Raw genomic sequence first — 19,376 nt, forward strand, 5'->3', positions numbered from 1 at the left:
TTTAATATTGGATTATAGATGTTGATGTATTAATGTGTTAATCACTTTAGATACTGCAGGGTAGCTTAAGATGTAATAATAGAATAGAAGTATAAAGAAGCATAAAAAGGAAATATTTAAATAAAGAACACCAAAAACTTTACTTAATTACAGTACTTGTGTAAATGGACATAGTTACTTTCCAACATTGGTAAGAATGTTTCCTTTCTCTTATTTTTACAGGATACAAAATGATGTCTGGCCTGCAGAAGAACCCCCTCACAGTGGCCCTCTCCCTGCTGCTGCTCGCCACACTGCTGCCCAGCTCTGAGGCCCGGCGTGGTCGTGGTTTTGGAGGTTTTGGAGGTGGATTTAACCGAGGTGGAGGCTCCAGCCGCGGCTGGGGCGGGGGTGGCGGCCATGCCTACAGACCGGTGCAGAGCAGCGGCTCCAGTGCAGGGAAAGTAGCCGGGGCAGCTGCAGCGGGGGCCATAGGAGGAGCAGTGATCGGGTCTGCTTTGAGCCGCCCTGGGTATGGAGGAGGGTATGGAGGAGGGTACGGAGGATATGGAGGGGGGTATGGAGGGGGGTATGGAGGATATGGAGGGGGGTATAGAGGGGGATATGGAGCTGGTGGTGGCTACGGCCCCAGGCCTGGCTACGAGCAAGAGGGCTCTGGAGATATGGAGTACTACACTGGAGCATCCAGCGGCCCCATCTACAACAGCATCATCGTCGTCATCGGCTCCCTGATGTCCCTGCTGATGGGCCACTGGGTGGCAGTCATGTAGAGGACACAGAGCAGGGAGCCAAACGCATACAAACAAACCCTGACTGAAAACAACAACAAGTTACCTGACAGGAGACGGAACTGCTTTTGGTTTAAAGTCTGATGTCACCTTTTAAATATGACCCCTTGAATAATGAAAAGCTTTGGCCAATTTGTTTTCCCTGCACTTCAGTTCAGTGACCCTCCACGAGGACAGGAATGTAATCCATTTAACCTCAACAGCATGTCCGTGTGACACCAGGCTGCGGTCTGCAGGTGTACTGATGAACAAACCACTTCCTGTAGAAATATGTGAGATAGTCATACGCAAATGTTTTCCACGCTCACATTTCTCCTCTAAGTGGCCAGTCTTTTTATACTTTTGTTGATTGTTGTTTTGATCAATATGTTTTCTCCATAAGGAATCTGTGGAGACAGCCCAGGAATAAATTAGATGTGTAATTAGTGAGTCTACCTCAGGAAGTCATGTGAAGACCAGAGTTTAAGAGCAGCTATACACTTCATATGATAATGCCATTCGTCAGTTAACATTTTAGACTTTTTTTTTTGCTTATTGGGAGTGTTACATTTTCAGTACATAGCTTGTATTTGTATATTTAATCTAATTAAAGTTTTATGTAAAAAAGCTAAATGTGCTTCCATGTTTATTATTAAAAATAAAATAAAAAATAACTTAGAACAAACATTTGTGTTGAATTTTATTGTGAGAAGAGACATGTTGAGATACCTAAGAAAATATATACACATTTGTAAGTAGCTGCAACAAGATTAGACTTTTAGGAAAACTAATAGTTTTGAGCTTTAATTCTTGACTAAACAGCAGGAGACATCTCAACACAAGCCCCATCGCCTTTCTTGTTCTGGAGCTTTTAACCATATCTCATGGTCTTTAATCTGCACATTGTTGTGTCAACTGATGTTTCCAACATTAAGAATGATGTTTTAAATTCATTCTTTGCATGAGCATGGACAGGACGTCCTAAAAGGTGCTCAGAATATTGGAAGTTTACAGCTACAATTTCCTGAACTGGTGATACATGAGAGCTCCCGAAAAAAAGCAACTGGACCGAGAGTTTGTTTTGAGAAAAACTGAAATAAAATGTATCACTGCAGTACATGCAAAACCAAAAAATAATTTGACCTGGTGATGGAGAAAGACGAAAAAACTGAGAATCACCAAAGTGATAACGATTTATCCTGAGGGACGCATGAAGTCTAAACTAAATCATGATATTCCATCCTGAAGTTAACCGTAAATATGAACCTCATGGTGGCGCTAGAGCAAAAAGTTACAGGATCACCAAAGTCATTAGACAGACAGACAGAAAAACAGAAAACTGAAGTCCAGTTATTTAATCTCCATCAACACTGTGTATTAAAATATTCCAATTGCATTAAGCCTGTTATTTAATCAACATATGGAAACCCTGGGGGGCTGTGCTGCGTGACTCAGCTAACATTTAACAGCCTGCAGACTTCAGTCTCAGCTACATGTAGCTGATCAAATTACACCAGTGCTTGTGTTTGCTTTCTACTCTTCTAACATCCAGCAGTGTTCTCTGGACATTTCACATTCAGTAATCATGCTTCATTACAAGCTGAGACCTGAACCAGAAAGAACAGTTCACAAAGCCCTCATGTAGTTCTAGATGTTGCTACAACAGACTTGATATTTTTACTGTGTCTGTGTATTAGTTTCCAGTAAACACAATGTTTCCGAAAATCTAAATTCAGATGGAAGTGCCCCCTTTTGTAATGGTTCTTATCAGACAGCAAATCATTTGATCTCAATCCATGAATTATATCATCATATTGATCCCCATAAAAGCTTGTTTTCAGTCAAAACATCACCTGCACTCCTTCTACACCCAATTATAAAAGTCAGAAAACAAATATCCAAAAATGTACATCAGTAAAGTTTATGTTTTATTTGACAAGACAAGCCAAACGTGCGAGTCAACCCTCAGTATTCAGTAGAAGCTCCAGCAGCACATTAAATGTGATCCCTCACAGTAAAAGGCAAACATGTCTTTAAAAGCGGTACATGTGCATTCTTAAATACATTCAAAGCCACACGATGACATAGCATACACATAACAACACATTAAAGGTACACAGTGAGGTTTTTGGTCAAACGTTTCTATAGTCAAACAAAGAAAAAGAGTTTGTTGTAATTATAGTTTAGTGATTGTCGCTAAAATGTCAATAACCTGGTTTTAGTTGTCATGACGACACTGGAATGTAACTAAGTACATTTACTCAAGTACAAATTTAAGGTACTTGTATTATGCTTGAGTATTTCCATTTTATGCTACTTTCTCAATATACTTCACTACATCTCAGAGGTAAATATTGTACTTTTTACTTCCTGTACAATGAACATGCATCTCCACATCTGAGGATTTTAATTTGGATTTCCCCCCCTTGATAAGGGTTACGTGTTCCTTTATGTGTTGAGAAAATTCTCCTCCTTTTTAAGCTACATAAACTATTTAATCAGCGTTGCTACAAACATATGATGGTTTTATAGAATACAACGTATTGCTATAGATTAAACTGCCCAGAAAGTATATAAAGACGACTAACGATTACTTATATGCAAATATTCACATTTATGAAGCAGGAATCAGAGATTTTAGACCTCCAGAGAGTTTTTTTTTAAGTAATCAGCTTCTATGATCAGATTGTATTGTGAGTATTGGATAAATCTTATGTATTGTATTGTACATATCTTGATATGCAGCCTCAGCAGATAATGCAAGATAACATTCAGTAACATTTGGAGAAGAATTCAGCTCAGGATTAGTACATCAGAGGTTTTTACACTTTAAGAGCACTTCTGCAAATACAAGCTACCCAGAGAAAGAAGAGGGAAGCAAAACATTCAATAGAAGGGAGAAAGAAGAAATGTGTATAAATCTGAAATACACAACACACTGTACAAAGAGCAGTACACATAGAAAAGTCAGTCTTCTTGGTTTGAGTTTCTGTATTTCAATGGACCTGATATAATAAAAGACCATTTGTGTTGTAAGCTACGAAGAAGTGAGTAGATATGATTCATTACAAATACTCAGTCATGCTCATAGTGTCAAACTTCTCAGTCTAAAGCACAGATAGTTGTAATAATAGACTAATAGAATAATAGACAAGTTAAAGTTCAGTATAAATTGATAGTTTTAGATAAATATTCACTGATTTTCCAACTCTTTTAACTATCCTTGACATCAGACAGTCCTCCAACATCAACATCCCTGGAATTAATATAATCATATCACACTTTAAAAGCGCATGTCCATGGTTACAAATCAGTTACGTCACCATGACAGAGCAAGTAGCAGCCCCACAGGTGCAAACTAACTGTCCCAGATGCTTATTCCTATGAGACAAAATACATTTAGTTTAAAACATTTTTTCTAACAAACATCACGAACACACAAAGATGAGTCAGTGATAGTGCCACTCATTATTTCTATGGGTGGATGGTGGAGGTTTTTATCACTTGTTGTTGTAATTGTATCTGTAATGGCTAGAGAGTGTGTTCAATTAACTCTAAATGGACATTAATGGACCAAATTTCTGCCCCATCAATAGTTTGGAGTATCAAAGTACCGTTAATGGCCACTTTCTCTTTCAGAAGAGGAAACCGGAAGTGCATTTCGTTCCAACACTGGCTCTCTCCTCTAACCTTTTCCCCTCCTTTACTTTAAAACAGTTCAGAGATGCAATGCTGTGTGCTAGTGATGTCATGATCAAGTCTGAGTGATTTAATATTGAGTATGTGGAAAATAGAAGTATCTACCAAGTCCCGGTCCAATTGTTCTATTTTCCTAGATAATACAGCTGCACAGTGCACACTTACATACGTACATAAAAGTTATTAAAAAACAATCAAATGTATACATGCTTCACAATTTAATAGCGCTGCAAGGCATTAAGAAAAACATTCCCTGCATCCAAGCTAATCCTGATTTTATTTTATTTATTTTTTTACAAAATAACAAAGTATTAAATAACAAATCCTCTCTGTAATCTTTTTGAAGTTCCTCTCTCCTTTTAAAAGTGCCCTTCAGTGTTTGTTGCTTTAGTGCAGCCTTCGCCTGAGTTACCTGAATAACTGTATTTCGTTGAGTGTTTATTTTTATCTTCTTGACATTTTGTGTGCGTATGAGATTACCAAATGACCCTTATTGGCTTTTTGCCCGCAGGGCTTTTGTTGCGCTTGCCGTGTCCATGCAAGCAGGGTGGGGCCCCGCCTGCGGTGAAACAGCGTGCAACATACATGACAGTAAAACGCATGAGAGCTGGAGTGAAAGGAGTGCACATAAATTAGGTAAATAACATAAACCAGGGGTGCCTACAGTTTTTTCGTTTATGAGCTACTTTTGAAATGACCAGGTCACAGTGATCTACCTGTATTAAAAAATGCTGCGACGGGGGGTGCCTAGTTCACTCCTCTCCTTTCCTCCGCTCTGTCTCTGACTGTAGGTGTGTGTCCCTAAAACTTGAATTTCAGGGGGCGCGGGGTTCCGTTGGGGGAATATATATTAATTTTTTGGACGGTGCATGATCTACTCGCACTACCCTCGACCTTTTGGGCACCCCTGACATAAACAGTCTCATTCTGCGTTTTGCTGTATCTGTGGTGTTTCGCCACGGGCGGGGCTCAGCCCCTGCTCTAACACACACAGAGGAGAGAGCGGAGAGTTGGAGCGATGATGACGGCTGCACTTGTGCACTTGAGTAAAAACACCTGCGTGAAAGCTGACGTAAAAAAAAAAGGATAGGATCTGGCACAACATAGCTGATACCGGACAGTTGAAAAATGTCTTGATTAGCCCCAATACCGATCTTTAAAATCGGGTTGGGACATCCCTACTATGTGCCAGCTGTGTGGTGCCAGTCAAGCACATGCATGAGGAGGTAATGCCTTAATATTAAGAAAGATTTCAAAGTAGAAATCCGCACACAATAAAGAAAGTCCTAAAGAGGTCAGAGGTTTCTCTCTGCCTAATCATTTTCCACCCCTTTACTTAACATTCTCCATCACTTTAACATCAATGAAGTCCTCAGTGCAGCAGCATTAGCATGTTGCTGTTCAGTAGCATCAGTGTAGCACTGGTGACCACAGCTAAAAGCCCTTGCCAGCCCATCTCCAGTCCCTGCACCCCACTGTTCAGTTTTTTCAAGTACTTTTCAGAGTAGAGCATGTACAGCTCCAAGCATCTCCTGGCCTTTATCTGATCAATCAGTGCCGGGTAGCCGATCTCCAGAATGCTGACTGTATCATCGTCTTCAGCACTGCTGAGAACCTGTGAAGCCGAAGGTGCTGGATTAGCTACAGGCTGGTTTAGAGGGCGTGGAGTTGAAGGGGCAGAGGTTGAGGAGTTTTCTGCTGCGGTGCTGTTGGTCTCCGTTGTGTTGCTTCCTGTGCCAGAGTCTGGGTCTGAGGTGACAACAGCTGGTTTGTTGTTCGGTTTTTTATTCTCTGCAGACAGAAGGTCTGTTCTCTTCATGCAGGAGTCCATGTAGCTATCATAGGTTTCAGGGCGTTGGCTGTACACGTAGTCTCTGCTGTAGTCATTGGTATCAGTAGACTTGGCACCATATTTCCTGTACATGTAGTTGTTGTAGTATTGCTCCTCCTGGGGGTTGTGGAATTGGAAGGGAGGACGGGGGAACCTTCCAAGTCCGTAGCCCAGGGCCATCCCTGCCATAGCCCCTCCAGCTACTGCCATCACCGCACTGCGCCCAAACCCTCTGGATCTATCAGAGGGATACATGCCCATTGACTGAACTGAGTGAGAAAAGGGAGAGCCGCCCGCAGCACCACGGCCCCCATATCCAAAACTGCCACCATATTGAGGGCTCAGGACTTTGTTGTTTGGGTTTTGGTTGATGTAGCCACCTCCATAACCACCTTGGCCACCATACCCTCCTCCGTATGGGGAACCCCGTGCTGGATACTGGTTATGGTACCCTCCCTGATTGGGTTGTCCAGGCTGTCTGGGGTATCCACCCTGAGGGTTGGAACCCTGGTTATTTTTGTTGCCCGGATTACTCTTAGTGTTGGTGCTGCCTCGGTTAGATGTGGAGGTCCTCTTTGAGCCGAAGCCTTTACTAAAGCTGCCTCCTTTCTTGGCAAGTGAAAAATGAAACAAAAGAAGCGACAGACACAAAACTGATAATGAATTCAGCTTCATCTTCACCCTGTAGGGAGCGTCGGGGAGAGAAAAGGGAAATTAAGAAGAGAAGCAGGTGAAGGAAATATGAGGTAATAATACTTGGGTTTTATAATTGAACCCTTTTTAATGATTGTTTGACAAAAGTGTGAGGGTGTGGTAGAAACCTGTAATTTCCTACAACAAAGCACCCCCAAAGGACAAAAGGTAAAATGTCAACAAACAAAATCAAGAGTAAATTGAGGCTACTAGTATACCCTACCATTAAATAGTCTTTAGTCTTGTCTTTCTAGAAACGGTGGAATCCTTGAGTTTCACCTCACTTTGACGTACAAGAGAACATGCACCTAACACCAGTTTCATTGAGCAACCTTGCACAGACTTTCCCACCTGGTTCACTACATGGTTTCAACACAGAGCTGTGAGTCTAAAATAGGTATCCAGGTTGACTTGAAATGGCACAGTGAGCTATGAACTAAAAGGGGAACAATCGCCATTTAAAAAAGATATTATATTATTTTATAGACTTATATAACATGATGGAAAGAATACTGTAACTTCCTTATGTACGTGTGCATGTTGCGAGGCTGTGCCAGGAAACCACAGGTGACTGTGTCATCACAGTAAACAGTGACTGCCTGCCAGTGGTGATATGAATGGAGTAGGCCTATAGCATTTTAACTATATTTGATCTGTCAAACGTCTGAGGTTTTTACTGTTTATACCATAGTAGCTATCGCTTCAATATTTCTGGATTTAAGGGCAAATGTTGGCAATGTTGCAAATCAGTGAGCAGGACTGATTTAGTCATTTTAGATGTTTTGGTTTTAGATGATTTTCACATCGTTATCATCAGTATCTCTTGCATCTATGATCTACTATATCTCAAAATCATTATATAAAATGACATACATCACGTTCGAGAATTTTATTAGGGCTGCAACAATTTTTTTGTTGATTAAGGCCCTGTCACACATATCCGTATGACAGAAACGTATGCTGGCGTATACGAAATATCGGCAATAGGTTGATATAAATTAAGGGTAAGTTGTGATCAGAGCGTCTGCCCAACAGAGCTGGAAAAGTGCCATCTGGTTCACGTCATGCTGATGCTGGAGAACGGCTAGAATGCTGAACGCTAGCTGTACTGTAGAAACACGTTTAATAAGTTACTCCGTCGTCAGGCATCATCTTAACATAGGGTAGGAATAGGTTATCCACTCATTATCAATACACTGGCTGTAGGGTTCACCGTCAGCCGACGTAGCCTATAACTAACGTACCTCTAACGTATTCACGTAGGTATTTACGTACTATATTTAAGTAGGTAAGTATTCACGTACTGTATTTACGTAGGTAAGTATTCACGTACGTATTCCGTATTCACGTATGTCTAACGTCACGTAACTTATGTGTAACGTCTGCATAACTTATGAAGCACACGTCGGATACGTCCGGTAACTTTGAACATGCTCAAAACATCAGCGTTCAACAACGCACCCCAGCGCAACACCGCCTGCTCTTAATGAATACTACTTATACCTTACCTTATATCAACGTAAACCAGCATGTTGGCGATATTTTGTATACGCCATATTTCTGTATACGTTATGCATTCGTTGGGTATTCGTCTGATACATTTTGTATAAGTAAGTGATACGCTATCAATATGTTAGACATGCATATCTGTATATTTACACTTTTCCGATCCAATGAAAAGTTGGACGTATTTGGACTTACCCTTAATATATATCAAGGTATTGCCAATATTTCGTATACGCCAGCATACGTTTCTGTCATACAGATATGTGTGACAGGGCCTTTAACGAGCTAATTTTTTTCCATCAATAAGAAAAAGCCCATCATGGCGTCTTTAAAGCCCTTGTATTATCTGACAGTTAAACTCATAGTGTAATCTGTTGTCAGTCCACACCGTCCTGGATTATCAAACACAAGCATTAAGTTTATGAATGGCTCTTGCAGTTTCAGTGTTTGCTTTCAACCGGAGTGGTACCAAGTAAACTCAAGCTGTTTTCATAGCAAGGCAATATACAACAGCTGCATTGATTAGCGTTGGCTGAAATAAGGATCTCATGGGAAAAGGTTCTTGTAATAAAGAGATGCAAAATAAGAATTATGAGTTAGACAAGTCAAAATTATGAGATAATGTCAACATTTATGTTTTTCTTTGGTCAATTCAATGATAAATCAATATATTTGCCAGTTAATTTCAGCCTTAATTCATAACATTTTACCCTAACGATTTGACTTTTCATGACTGAAAATAATGACTTATTATATACTTATATATTACTCTCTCTGAAGGGAAACCAGCAGTGGTGGAACGTATCTAATTACAATAACTCAAATATTAGGCTATGGTTAAGTAAAAAGAAGTACTTGAGTACTTGTAATTGAGTATTTTCTTCACTACATGGCGGAAGCAATATTGCACTTTTTACTCCACCACATATATCTGACAGCTTTAGCCACTTTACAAATCTTTGCACACAGAACATATGAAGAGTTTACAAACATATATATTTGGTTATAAACTACCCAACAATTTATACCAATACAGATGGAAAAAAGATTAGTCGACTAAAAGAAAAATAATCAATGAATTTAATGAAGAAATGTAATAAGCAGCCGATTAATTCATAATGAAAATAATAATTAGAGGATAGTTCAAAACAAGCTCCAACTCAACCAACTACAACAGTAAAATACTACTTTTACATTGATGCATGAGAAATAATCTAACGATATAAAATGCGAAAGTATAACAGTCACATGGGATATTTTCTAGTTTTAATAGGCTACTAGCTCACATTTCCCTGATTATACTTTAACTCAAGGGAGATTTTGAATGCAGGGCTTGTAGTGTTAGTACTTTTACTATCTGAATACTTCCTCCACCACTGAAAACATTCAGTATGGCTAGGAAAGAGGCGTGGCAGTGGCAGGACACAATAACAAATGTGGATGATGATTGCATAATGATGCAACAATAAACATTGTGCTCCAGAAAATGTCAAAAGACAGCTCCGAATAAAGCAATCCAGACACGAACTATATTATTTATAAATATATAGCCTACTCTAGACAGACAATACTACTGGCCTTGTGTTGACAGTGCATTCACTTTAATGTGGCCTGCCTGCTGCCACTGCTTTTATTCCGTTACAACATGGCGTCAAATATCGAGTGTAATTTAGCTAAACACTGTCATAGCGCTGAACTACGGTTTTATTACAGACAGTAGGTTGCGTGAGGTAAAAACAATGGGCATTTAATCCCCCAAAGCAGCATAAAAACGGAGATGATATGGTTACTCTAAATTAAAGGACCAGACTTGCCTTGAGTGGTGACTGTTTGGGTGTTTTTCTCCGTGTTATTCTGCCTCAGCGTCCCGGGTCGTGTTCAGCACCGAAGTGTTGATGGACTTCGAACGTCTCTAGGAAACTGGATGCTTCCATATGACGTAACACTTCAAGAGAGAAGTGGGTCGCATAGAAACAGAAAATGGGGGCGGGGTTTCACTTGACACATTTCCCAGCATCCTCAACCCTGTGATGATGTCCACTTCATACAGAAAAACACCACACCTAGACAAACAGTATGGACCTACACGTGTAGGCAACACTTAATGAATGGTACCAGAGGTGGAAATTAAGAACATTTACTCAAGTACTACAGGCAAAAACATTTTTCATGCATTGGTCAATTTTGGCCTATTTTGCTCCCATAACCAAAGTAATCCAATAATATAATAATAATAATAATAATAATAATAATAATAATAATATATATATAATAATTATTATTATTATTATTATTATTATTATTATTATTATTAGTAGTAGTATTATTAGTATTATTAGTATTGTTATTATTATTATTATTATTATTATAATAGTAATCCAAAATACATATTTTAGGTCTTTATTTTGTGAGGGCTAATACGCACAAGAAGACTAATTATCAGCTACAATAATTCACTACATGTTTACAATCGGGTAGGCAACTCATTCAAATAAGAAAATATTCAGATCAGTGTATATGATTGAATAGTGGCATTACTATGTGCTAGAGGCCACCAAATTTGAGCTTCTACGGACAGCAATTTTCTCCCCACTAGCTAGCTACTTTTTCCCACTGGTTGGCTGCTCTGTATACTTGTGGAAAGCCCTTGGCCACAAAAAAATATCTTGTTTATGGCCACCAAAATCCTTGGGCCGTCCCTAGATATAATGATGAGTTTGCAACATGTGCCATAACCATATAGGTTGGTGGAAAACCTAAGGCCACCTGAACAATAAATCTTGTAAAGAGGTGTAAGTTTTGCTGTAAGCATAAATAGTGAATGACTTCTGTAACTTGTGGAGAGAGTGGTCAATATTTCCTGGCTCCTCTCTTGAGAATGTAATGCGCATTATATTTCTTAAATATATCATTGCTTCAAACTCGTCAAATGCTTTGTGTGTTTTATTTCTGAGTGCTTATAGGTACATTTCCACAACAAAGGAAACATAATTTTGTTTGTAAGTTATTACATTTATTCACACTGACTCAACATGATAGAAAAAAAGTACATTAAATGTGACCCTTCACATTGAACTTTTTGTTATTTGTAATTAGAAATACTTAAGTCAACAAATAGGGCATGCTTTCAAAATATGATGCAAGGCAGTATGATAGGGGAGGAAATTACCCTTGGATTCAGATTAAACATTAAAATACTACTTACATGTTAATGTATGACAGAGATAGAGATGAGACATTCTGTATAATGTGTACTTGAGGTTATTAGGTGCTGATAATACCTCTGTACTTTTATATGGTGCATTTACTTGTAATATTCTTTTATTTTATTGCGATATGGTGGTAGAATTGTGGCATTACTACTTTATTTAAATAAAATATCTTAACACTTCTTCCACCACTAAAAGGCACTAATATCTAAGTATACAGTGACTCAATCATACATGCCCTATTTGTCTGCCTAAGTTTGAAGTTGAAAAAAAAGGTAGTTTGCGGAATAAAATACCCCTGTCAATTTCCCTTTTCTGTTTATTTTTGATGTTTCTATCTATTGACACATATTAAAGGTTGTTTTTTTAGGTCGTATATTCACCACGGTTACCTTTGTCATACCAGTGATAGTTTCACATACTTACGTCAAAAAAATAATGCTGCTAAACCTAAAATGCATTTATAATCTGATTAGACAAAATATCAGTTTAATTTATTCATTTTTAATATAAATTGTGAAAGGAGACCTACTGGCATCATACAGACTACATTATATATTTTAGCCACTTGCTGTTCAACTGGTTATCAGCATTATGTTTTTGTCCTAAAAGCAGAGAGTGCAAAAGAGTTTTAATAGAGGAAGCTGATCTCTGGGAGGTTGTGGTTGCTTTCAGGACCCAAAGCAGCTCGGTACATTAATATATTCTTGAATACAGCCGACACCACCTGCTGGCATTGAAAGTCCTACATTAAAAACTTTCTGTGAGGAATAATTCTGTGAACCCATGACCACCTGTTTCTATAAAATAAAAAGCAGCCATGACAGTAAAAACCCTTAATCCAGTTAATTTATCAGTTATATATTGTGATTATGTTGGCTTTCCTAGTAAGTAATAATGGCACATTTTCTTATGAATATATTGTTTTACTACTCTTATCACCAACACCGGACAATAATGGTATTTAAACAGAGAAAAATAAATGGATTTCACTTCCAGTGCATCAGATGTAATTAGTAAATCAGAGATCTTACACTGCAAACACAAGCTACCAAAATATTGGATAGACAGGAAGAGGGAGGCAAGTATAGGCTATATGTTTAAAAATAGTAATATATATACTTTCATCCCTAGAGCCACACTGTTTACTTAAAGGGGTAGTTCAGATCTTTAGAAGTGAGGTTGTATGAGGTACTTAAATATAGTCAGTTTACTACTTACAGTAGATGGCGGTCAGCACGCCCCCTGTTTGGAGAAACAGACAAGCGTACGGTCATGGGAACAAAGCTATGTACTACTGTGGACGGGGCCGTCAGCTTAACGTATTTTAGCCACCGAAAAGAAAGGCCCATCTAAAAATGTCGACCACGTGCGTATCGACCGCAATCTACTTTAAGTAGTACACCAACTATGGATAAGTACCTTACTTGAAACAATCATTATCACATTCTTTGTTGTACACCTCATATCTATATTTCTTCATCACTTTAACTGCCAATGAATGTCTCAGTGCAGCAGCATCAGCATGTTGCTATTCAATAGCATCAGTGTCGTACTAATGACCACAGCTAATAGACCTTGCGAGCCCATCTTCAGTCCCTGCACCCTACCGGTGGTGCCAAGCTCCGTCTTTTTCTGCAAGTACTTTTCAGAGTAGACCATGTACAGCTCAACACATCTCCTGGTTTTCATCTGATCAATCAGTGCCGGATAGCCGATCTCCACAATGCTGACTGTATCATCATCCTCATCATCACCATCAGTAGCAGCTTTTCTGAGAGCCTGTGCAGCTGGAGGCACAGAATTGTCTTCAGACTTATTGAGAGGGTGTGGAGTTGAAGGGGCAGAGGTTGAGGAGTTTCCTGCTGCGGTGCTGTTAATCTTTGTTGTGTTGCTGTCAACGGCAGAGTACGGGTCAGCAATAATTGTGATATTTACAGAAGTAGTTGAGGTAGTTGTAGTTGTGTTAGTTGTAGTTGTACTTGCGGGGACAACAGCTGGTTTGTTGTTCGGCTTTTTATTCTCCGCAAGCAGAAGGTCTGTTCTCTTCATGCAGGAGTCCATGAAGCTATCATAGGTTTCAGGGGGTTGGCTGTACAGGTAGTCTCTGCTGTAGTCATTGGTATCAGTAGACTTGGCACCATATTTCCTGTACATGTAGTTGTTGTAGTATTGCTCCTCCTGGGGGTTGTGGAAGTGGAAGGGAGGACGGGGGAACCTTCCTAGTCCGTAGCCCAGGGCCATCCCTGCCATAGCCCCTCCAGCTGCTGCCATCGCCGCACTGCGCCCAAACCCTCTGGATCTATCAGAGGGATACATGCCCATTGACTGAACTGAGTGAGAAAAGGGAGAGCCGCCAGCAGCACCATGGCCCCCATATCCAAAACTGCCACCATATTGAGGGCTCAGGACTTTGTTGTTTGGGTTGTAATTCATGTATCCACCTGGATGACTACCATAACCTCCACCATATGGGGGGCCCTGTGCTGGGTAACCTCCAGCTGGATAGCCCCCAGATGGGTATCCTGGTTGCTGAGGGTAGCCTCCTTGGTTAGGGTAGCCTCCTTGGTTAGGATAGCCTCCTTGGTTAGGGTAGCCTCCTGGTCGGCTTGGTTGTTGAGGGTAGCCTCCTTGGTTAGGATAGCCTCCTTGGTTAGGATAGCCTCCTTGGTTAGGATAGCCTCCTTGGTTAGGGTAGCCTCCTTGGTTAGGGTAGCCTCCTTGGTTAGGGTAGCCTCCTTGGTTAGGATAGCCTCCTTGGTTAGGATAGCCTCCTTGGTTAGGGTAGCCTCCTGGTCGGCTTGGTTGTTGAGGGTAGCCTCCTTGGTTAGGGTAGCCTCCTTGGTTAGGATAGCCTCCTTGGTTAGGGTAGCCTCCTGGTCGGCTTGGTTGTTGAGGGTAGCCTCCTTGGTTGAATTTTTCAGGTTGTTTTGGCTGTTTGAGGATTCCCCCCTTGGACTTGGAGTCTCGATTATCTGCTTTGGGGGTCTTCTTAAAGAGATTTATTTTCCCATGAAACCCTCCTGTTTTTTTGGCCAGCAAAAAATGTATATGAACCAAAAGAAGCGACAGACAAAACAGAGTCAGCTTCATCTTTGCCCTGCAAAGAGGAACCAGGGAAAGAAACATAAAGAGAACAATAGGTAATATAGGAGAGAAAATATAGGGAATAAAAATACATAGATTTGATTATTTGGTTATTTTACCACCTAAACACCTAAACACATGGCAAACATTTCATCCAAATCATATTAGAAATCATTACCACAACACCTGGCAACTTTAAACAACAAGAGAATACACAGGTATCACTGGTTTTAGTACTTTTTTAGAAGATATATTTACCTAAAGGCCCTGTCACACATATCCGTATGGCAGAAACGTATACTGGTGTATACAAAATATCGGCAATACGTTGATATAAATTAAGGGTAAGTTGTGATAGTTTGAAGGACGCAGACGATACGCCGAACACGCCAGACATACGGCCCTGTCACACAGTTCCGTATGGCAGAAACATATGCCGGCATATATGAAAAGTAGCAAAAGATTTGTCAGTGTCCAAATACGTCCAACTTTTCCACAGCGGTGTTGTAGCTGATGTATACATAACGAATACATAACGAATTATTATAGGTATGTCAAACCCATTGATAGCATATCACTTACTTATACAAAACGTATCAGAGCGTCTGGCCAACGCAGCTGGAAAAGTGTCATTTGGTTCACGTCATGCTGATGCTGGAGAACGGCTAGAATGTACTCTTGTCGCAGCCTCTCAGCATCCTGCATGCTCTCTGATGATGGGTTGATGTATTCATCAAGACGTGCTGTGAAGAAGTGAGGATGAGCTACTCACAGGGACCCTATATACTATATTCAAACCCCAATAAGCTCCCAAAGCGCTAGCTGAACGCTAGCTGTACTGTAGAAACACGTTTAATAAGTTACTCCGTCGTCAGGGATAAGCTTAACATAGGTTACGAATAGGTTATCCACTCGTTATCAATAAGTTGGCTGTAGGGTTCACCGTCAGCCGACGTAGCCTATATCTAACGCACCTCTAACGTAGTCACGTACTGTATTCACGTAGGTATTTACGTACTATATTTACGTAGGTAAGTATTTACGTACGTATTCCGTATTCACGTATGTCTAACGTAATGTAACTTATGTGTAACGTCTGCATATCTTATGAAGCACACGTTGGGTACGTCCGGTAATTTTGAACATGCTCAAAACATCAGCGTTCAACAACGCACCCCAGCGTAGCACAGCATGCTCTTAACGAATACTACTTATACCTTACCTTATATCAACGTACACCAGCGTATTGCCGATATTTTGTATACGCCATATTTTTGTATACGTTATGCATTTGTTGGGTATTCGTCTGATACATTTTGTATAAGTAAGTGATACGCTATCAATAGGTTAGACATGCATATCTGTATATTTACACTTTTCAGATGATGAAAAGTTGGACTCAATAACACATTTTCATATACGCCAGCATACGTTTATGCCATACGGATATGTGTGACAAGGCCTTAAATAATGTTCACTACATTACATTTCATTATATGTTCACAACCCTTAACAGCCTTGATGCTTTTGCACCACACAGCCTTGCACACCTGTTCTACCCCTTTAGTTCAACATGAAGCTGTGGGTCCAACATAGCTGCCAGGCTTAAAATAGCACAAACTGTTCAGACTGTTGGCTTACTGCAGACGGTCAAATGTTGCTCTTTACACGCTTGTTTGTAATTAAATAATGTTGTTTTCAGCGACCATAACCCTCAAAGGAAATACACCAAAAAATACACGGTGCTAGTAGTCACCTGATACATATTAGATTACATGATACTGACCTTGTAACGTCAGCGTTCACTCCAACGCTGTTTCTTTATTTAGATTCTGTGCTTTCCAAACTGTATCAACCCCCTTTCCATCAACCCCCATGAGATAGTGGAGCACTTCAGCCTTGTGTGGCTGAATAGAGTATTACAACATCAAACACTCATAAATGATAGTGATAAAACCTATTTGTATAGTAAACTACTAATTTGATGAAAGATGGTGTTTAGCTAACAGCAAGTGTAACATTAACGTAAGCAGAGACCGTTGGTTACGTACGTTAACTTTGTTTATCAAATTAGCATTAAATCGTAAAAAGTAATTGGCTTTTGCCTTAGTACCTTCAGAGGCCGACTTGTTTGTTTTGCAACTCGTGTTATGTTATGTCAACGTCGGCTATATTAGAGTTTTGGGAGTAAAGAAAACTATGAAATTGACATCTGCATTCCCTTACATATTCCATAGGACGGATAATGGTAGGAATTAAAGGGTCATTTTACTTAAACATATTTCTTACGTAATACCTTCAATGGTGTCAGTTTGGTTTAATTTGGCCAGGTTTGGAGATATTAGGCTTTGAAACGTCTTCTTACAACTTCCCCACCTTATTATCAGTTTACTTGATCAATTGAAGAAAAATAACTGTAAATGTGGTAGTGTTAGTGTATAGGCTAATTTATGTCTGTGTTATCCATGGCACCCTAAACCATAATTACAAGACGGAGATGACAAATCTTATATTTGTCATGTTTTCATATTGTACTTTTTACTCCACTGCATTTATTTGGCCATTTTAGTTTCACTTTGCAGATTCAGATTATTAGTGCAAAATATAAAGCAACTAACAAATTATGATGTATTATTATTATGTTAAAATACCGAGCATATAAACCTGACCTCTACAAGCTGCAACATTGATGTGAATTAATGCATCACTGTTGGGCCGAGTGGAGTAATATAATATATGTGATTCTGAAATTGACAATTCCTTTAAATTAGTACTTTTGCTTTTGCTGCTTTAATTATATTTATGCTAATACTGGGTATCTGCAGTGCCTCCCAACCCACATATCTGAGTATCTCCACCATCTTGAGAACTACTTTTCTTGCAGGCCAATCAGAGCAGACTGGATATTCTCTAAAAGAGACAGCCACTAAAGAGGAAGGGGGATATAGGTATATTCAGAGCGACAGTATGAGAAAAATAAAGTGTTTTTTAAACATTAAAGCATGTTAACATGTTCTAGTAGAAACCTATAATACAAGTTTAAACCTGAAAATGAGCATCATCCATCCATCCATCGTCTACCGCTTATCCGGGATCAGGTCGCGGGGGCAGCAGCTCCAGTAAGGAACCTCAATCTTCCCTTCTCCGGGCCACATCCTCCAGCTCCAACTGGGGGATCCTGAGGCGTTCACAGGCCAGTGAGGAGATATAATCTCTCCACCGAGTCCTGGGTCTTCCCCGGGGTCTCATCCCAGCTGGACGTGCCTGGAACACCTCCCTAGGGAGGCGTCCAGGTGGCATCCTTACTAGATGCCCGAACCACCTCAACTGGCTCCTTTCAACGTAAAGGAGCAGCGGCTCTACTCCGAGTCTCTCACGGATGGCTGAGCTTCTCACCCTATCTCTAAGGGAGACGCCAGCCACCCGTCTGAGAAAACCCATTTCGGCCGCTTGTACCCGTGATCTCGTTCTTTCGGTCATGACCCAGCCTTCATGACCATAGGTAAGGGTAGGAACGAAGATCGACCGGTATATTGAGAGCTTTGCCTTCTGGCTTAGCTCTCTTTTCTTTTCTTGCGATAAAGTGACTGTAATACCGCCCCGCTCCGATTCTCTGGCCAATCTCTCGCTCCATCGTCCCCTCACTCGCGAACAAGACCCCGAGGTACTTGAACTCGTTCACTTGGGGTAATGGCTCATTCCCTACCCGGAGTAGGCATTCCACCGGTTTCCTGCTGAAAGCCATGGCCTCAGATTTTGAGGTGCTGATCCTCATCCCAACCGTTTCACACTCGGCTGCGAACCGATCCAGTGACTGTTGAAGGTCACAGACCGATGATGCCATAAGGACCACATCATCTGCATAGAGCAGCAATGAGATCCTATTATTATTATTATTATTATTATTATTAGTATTAGTATTATTAGTATTATTAGTATTAGTATTATTAGTATTATTAGTATTATTAGTATTATTAGTATTGTTATTATTATTATTATTATTATTATTATTATTATTATTATTATTATTATAATAGTAATCCAAAATACATATTTTAGGTCTTTATTTTGTGAGGGCTAATACGCACAAGAAGACTAATTATCAGCTACAATAATTCACTACATGTTTACAATCGGGTAGGCAACTCATTCAAATAAGAAAATATTCAGATCAGTGTATATGATTGAATAGTGGCATTACTATGTGCTAGAGGCCACCAAATTTGAGCTTCTACGGACAGCAATTTTCTCCCCACTAGCTAGCTACTTTTTCCCACTGGTTGGCTGCTCTGTATACTTGTGGAAAGCCCTTGGCCACAAAAAAATATCTTGTTTATGGCCACCAAAATCCTTGGGCCGTCCCTAGATATAATGATGAGTTTGCAACATGTGCCATAACCATATAGGTTGGTGGAAAACCTAAGGCCACCTGAACAATAAATCTTGTAAAGAGGTGTAAGTTTTGCTGTAAGCATAAATAGTGAATGACTTCTGTAACTTGTGGAGAGAGTGGTCAATATTTCCTGGCTCCTCTCTTGAGAATGTAATGCGCATTATATTTCTTAAATATATCATTGCTTCAAA

General features: G+C 39.9%; 3 protein-coding genes across 4 annotated transcripts; 1 reads left to right on the plus strand and 2 right to left on the minus strand.

Moving 5' to 3' along the window:
• The first annotated feature begins 230 nt into the window (after window positions 1-230).
• Window positions 231-770, plus strand: prnpa (prion protein a (Kanno blood group)). The gene has a single exon (XM_029440263.1). The coding sequence runs from the start codon at window positions 231-233 to the stop codon at window positions 768-770; it is 540 nt and encodes a 179-aa protein (XP_029296123.1).
• Window positions 771-2,674: 1,904 nt separating this feature from the next.
• LOC115013415 (uncharacterized) lies at window positions 2,675-10,439 on the minus strand. The gene is made up of 2 exons (XM_029439708.1): window positions 10,311-10,439; window positions 2,675-6,979 (listed from the first exon to the last, which is right to left on the minus strand). Exon 2 carries the CDS (start codon window positions 6,970-6,972, stop codon window positions 5,839-5,841), a length of 1,134 nt encoding a protein of 377 aa, XP_029295568.1. The 5' UTR covers window positions 6,973-6,979; window positions 10,311-10,439; the 3' UTR covers window positions 2,675-5,838.
• Window positions 10,440-11,417: 978 nt separating this feature from the next.
• On the minus strand, window positions 11,418-16,668 carry LOC115014089 (interleukin enhancer-binding factor 3-like). 2 transcript variants are annotated; one of them, XM_029440737.1, is made up of 3 exons: window positions 16,579-16,668; window positions 14,525-14,805; window positions 11,418-14,248 (listed from the first exon to the last, which is right to left on the minus strand). In XM_029440737.1, exons 2-3 carry the CDS (start codon window positions 14,796-14,798, stop codon window positions 13,212-13,214), a joined length of 1,311 nt encoding a protein of 436 aa, XP_029296597.1. In that variant the 5' UTR covers window positions 14,799-14,805; window positions 16,579-16,668; the 3' UTR covers window positions 11,418-13,211. The 2 variants fall into 2 exon arrangements, with proteins under 2 accessions (XP_029296597.1, XP_029296596.1); XM_029440736.1 differs by having other exon boundaries at window positions 11,418-14,805.
• Between the last annotated feature and the right edge of the window lie 2,708 nt (window positions 16,669-19,376).

The sequence above is a fragment of the Cottoperca gobio genome, chromosome 9 (assembly GCF_900634415.1).
Source record: "Cottoperca gobio chromosome 9, fCotGob3.1, whole genome shotgun sequence".
NCBI lineage: Eukaryota > Metazoa > Chordata > Actinopteri > Perciformes > Bovichtidae > Cottoperca > Cottoperca gobio.

Bases quoted from the DNA above. Each gene is read 5' to 3' on its own strand.
- prnpa (XM_029440263.1), top strand. From the start codon at position 231: ATGATGTCTGGCCTGCAGAAGAACCCCCTCACAGTGGCCCTCTCCCTG.
- LOC115013415 (XM_029439708.1), bottom strand. From the start codon at position 6,972: ATGAAGCTGAATTCATTATCAGTTTTGTGTCTGTCGCTTCTTTTGTTT.
- LOC115014089 (XM_029440736.1), bottom strand. From the start codon at position 14,798: ATGAAGCTGACTCTGTTTTGTCTGTCGCTTCTTTTGGTTCATATACAT.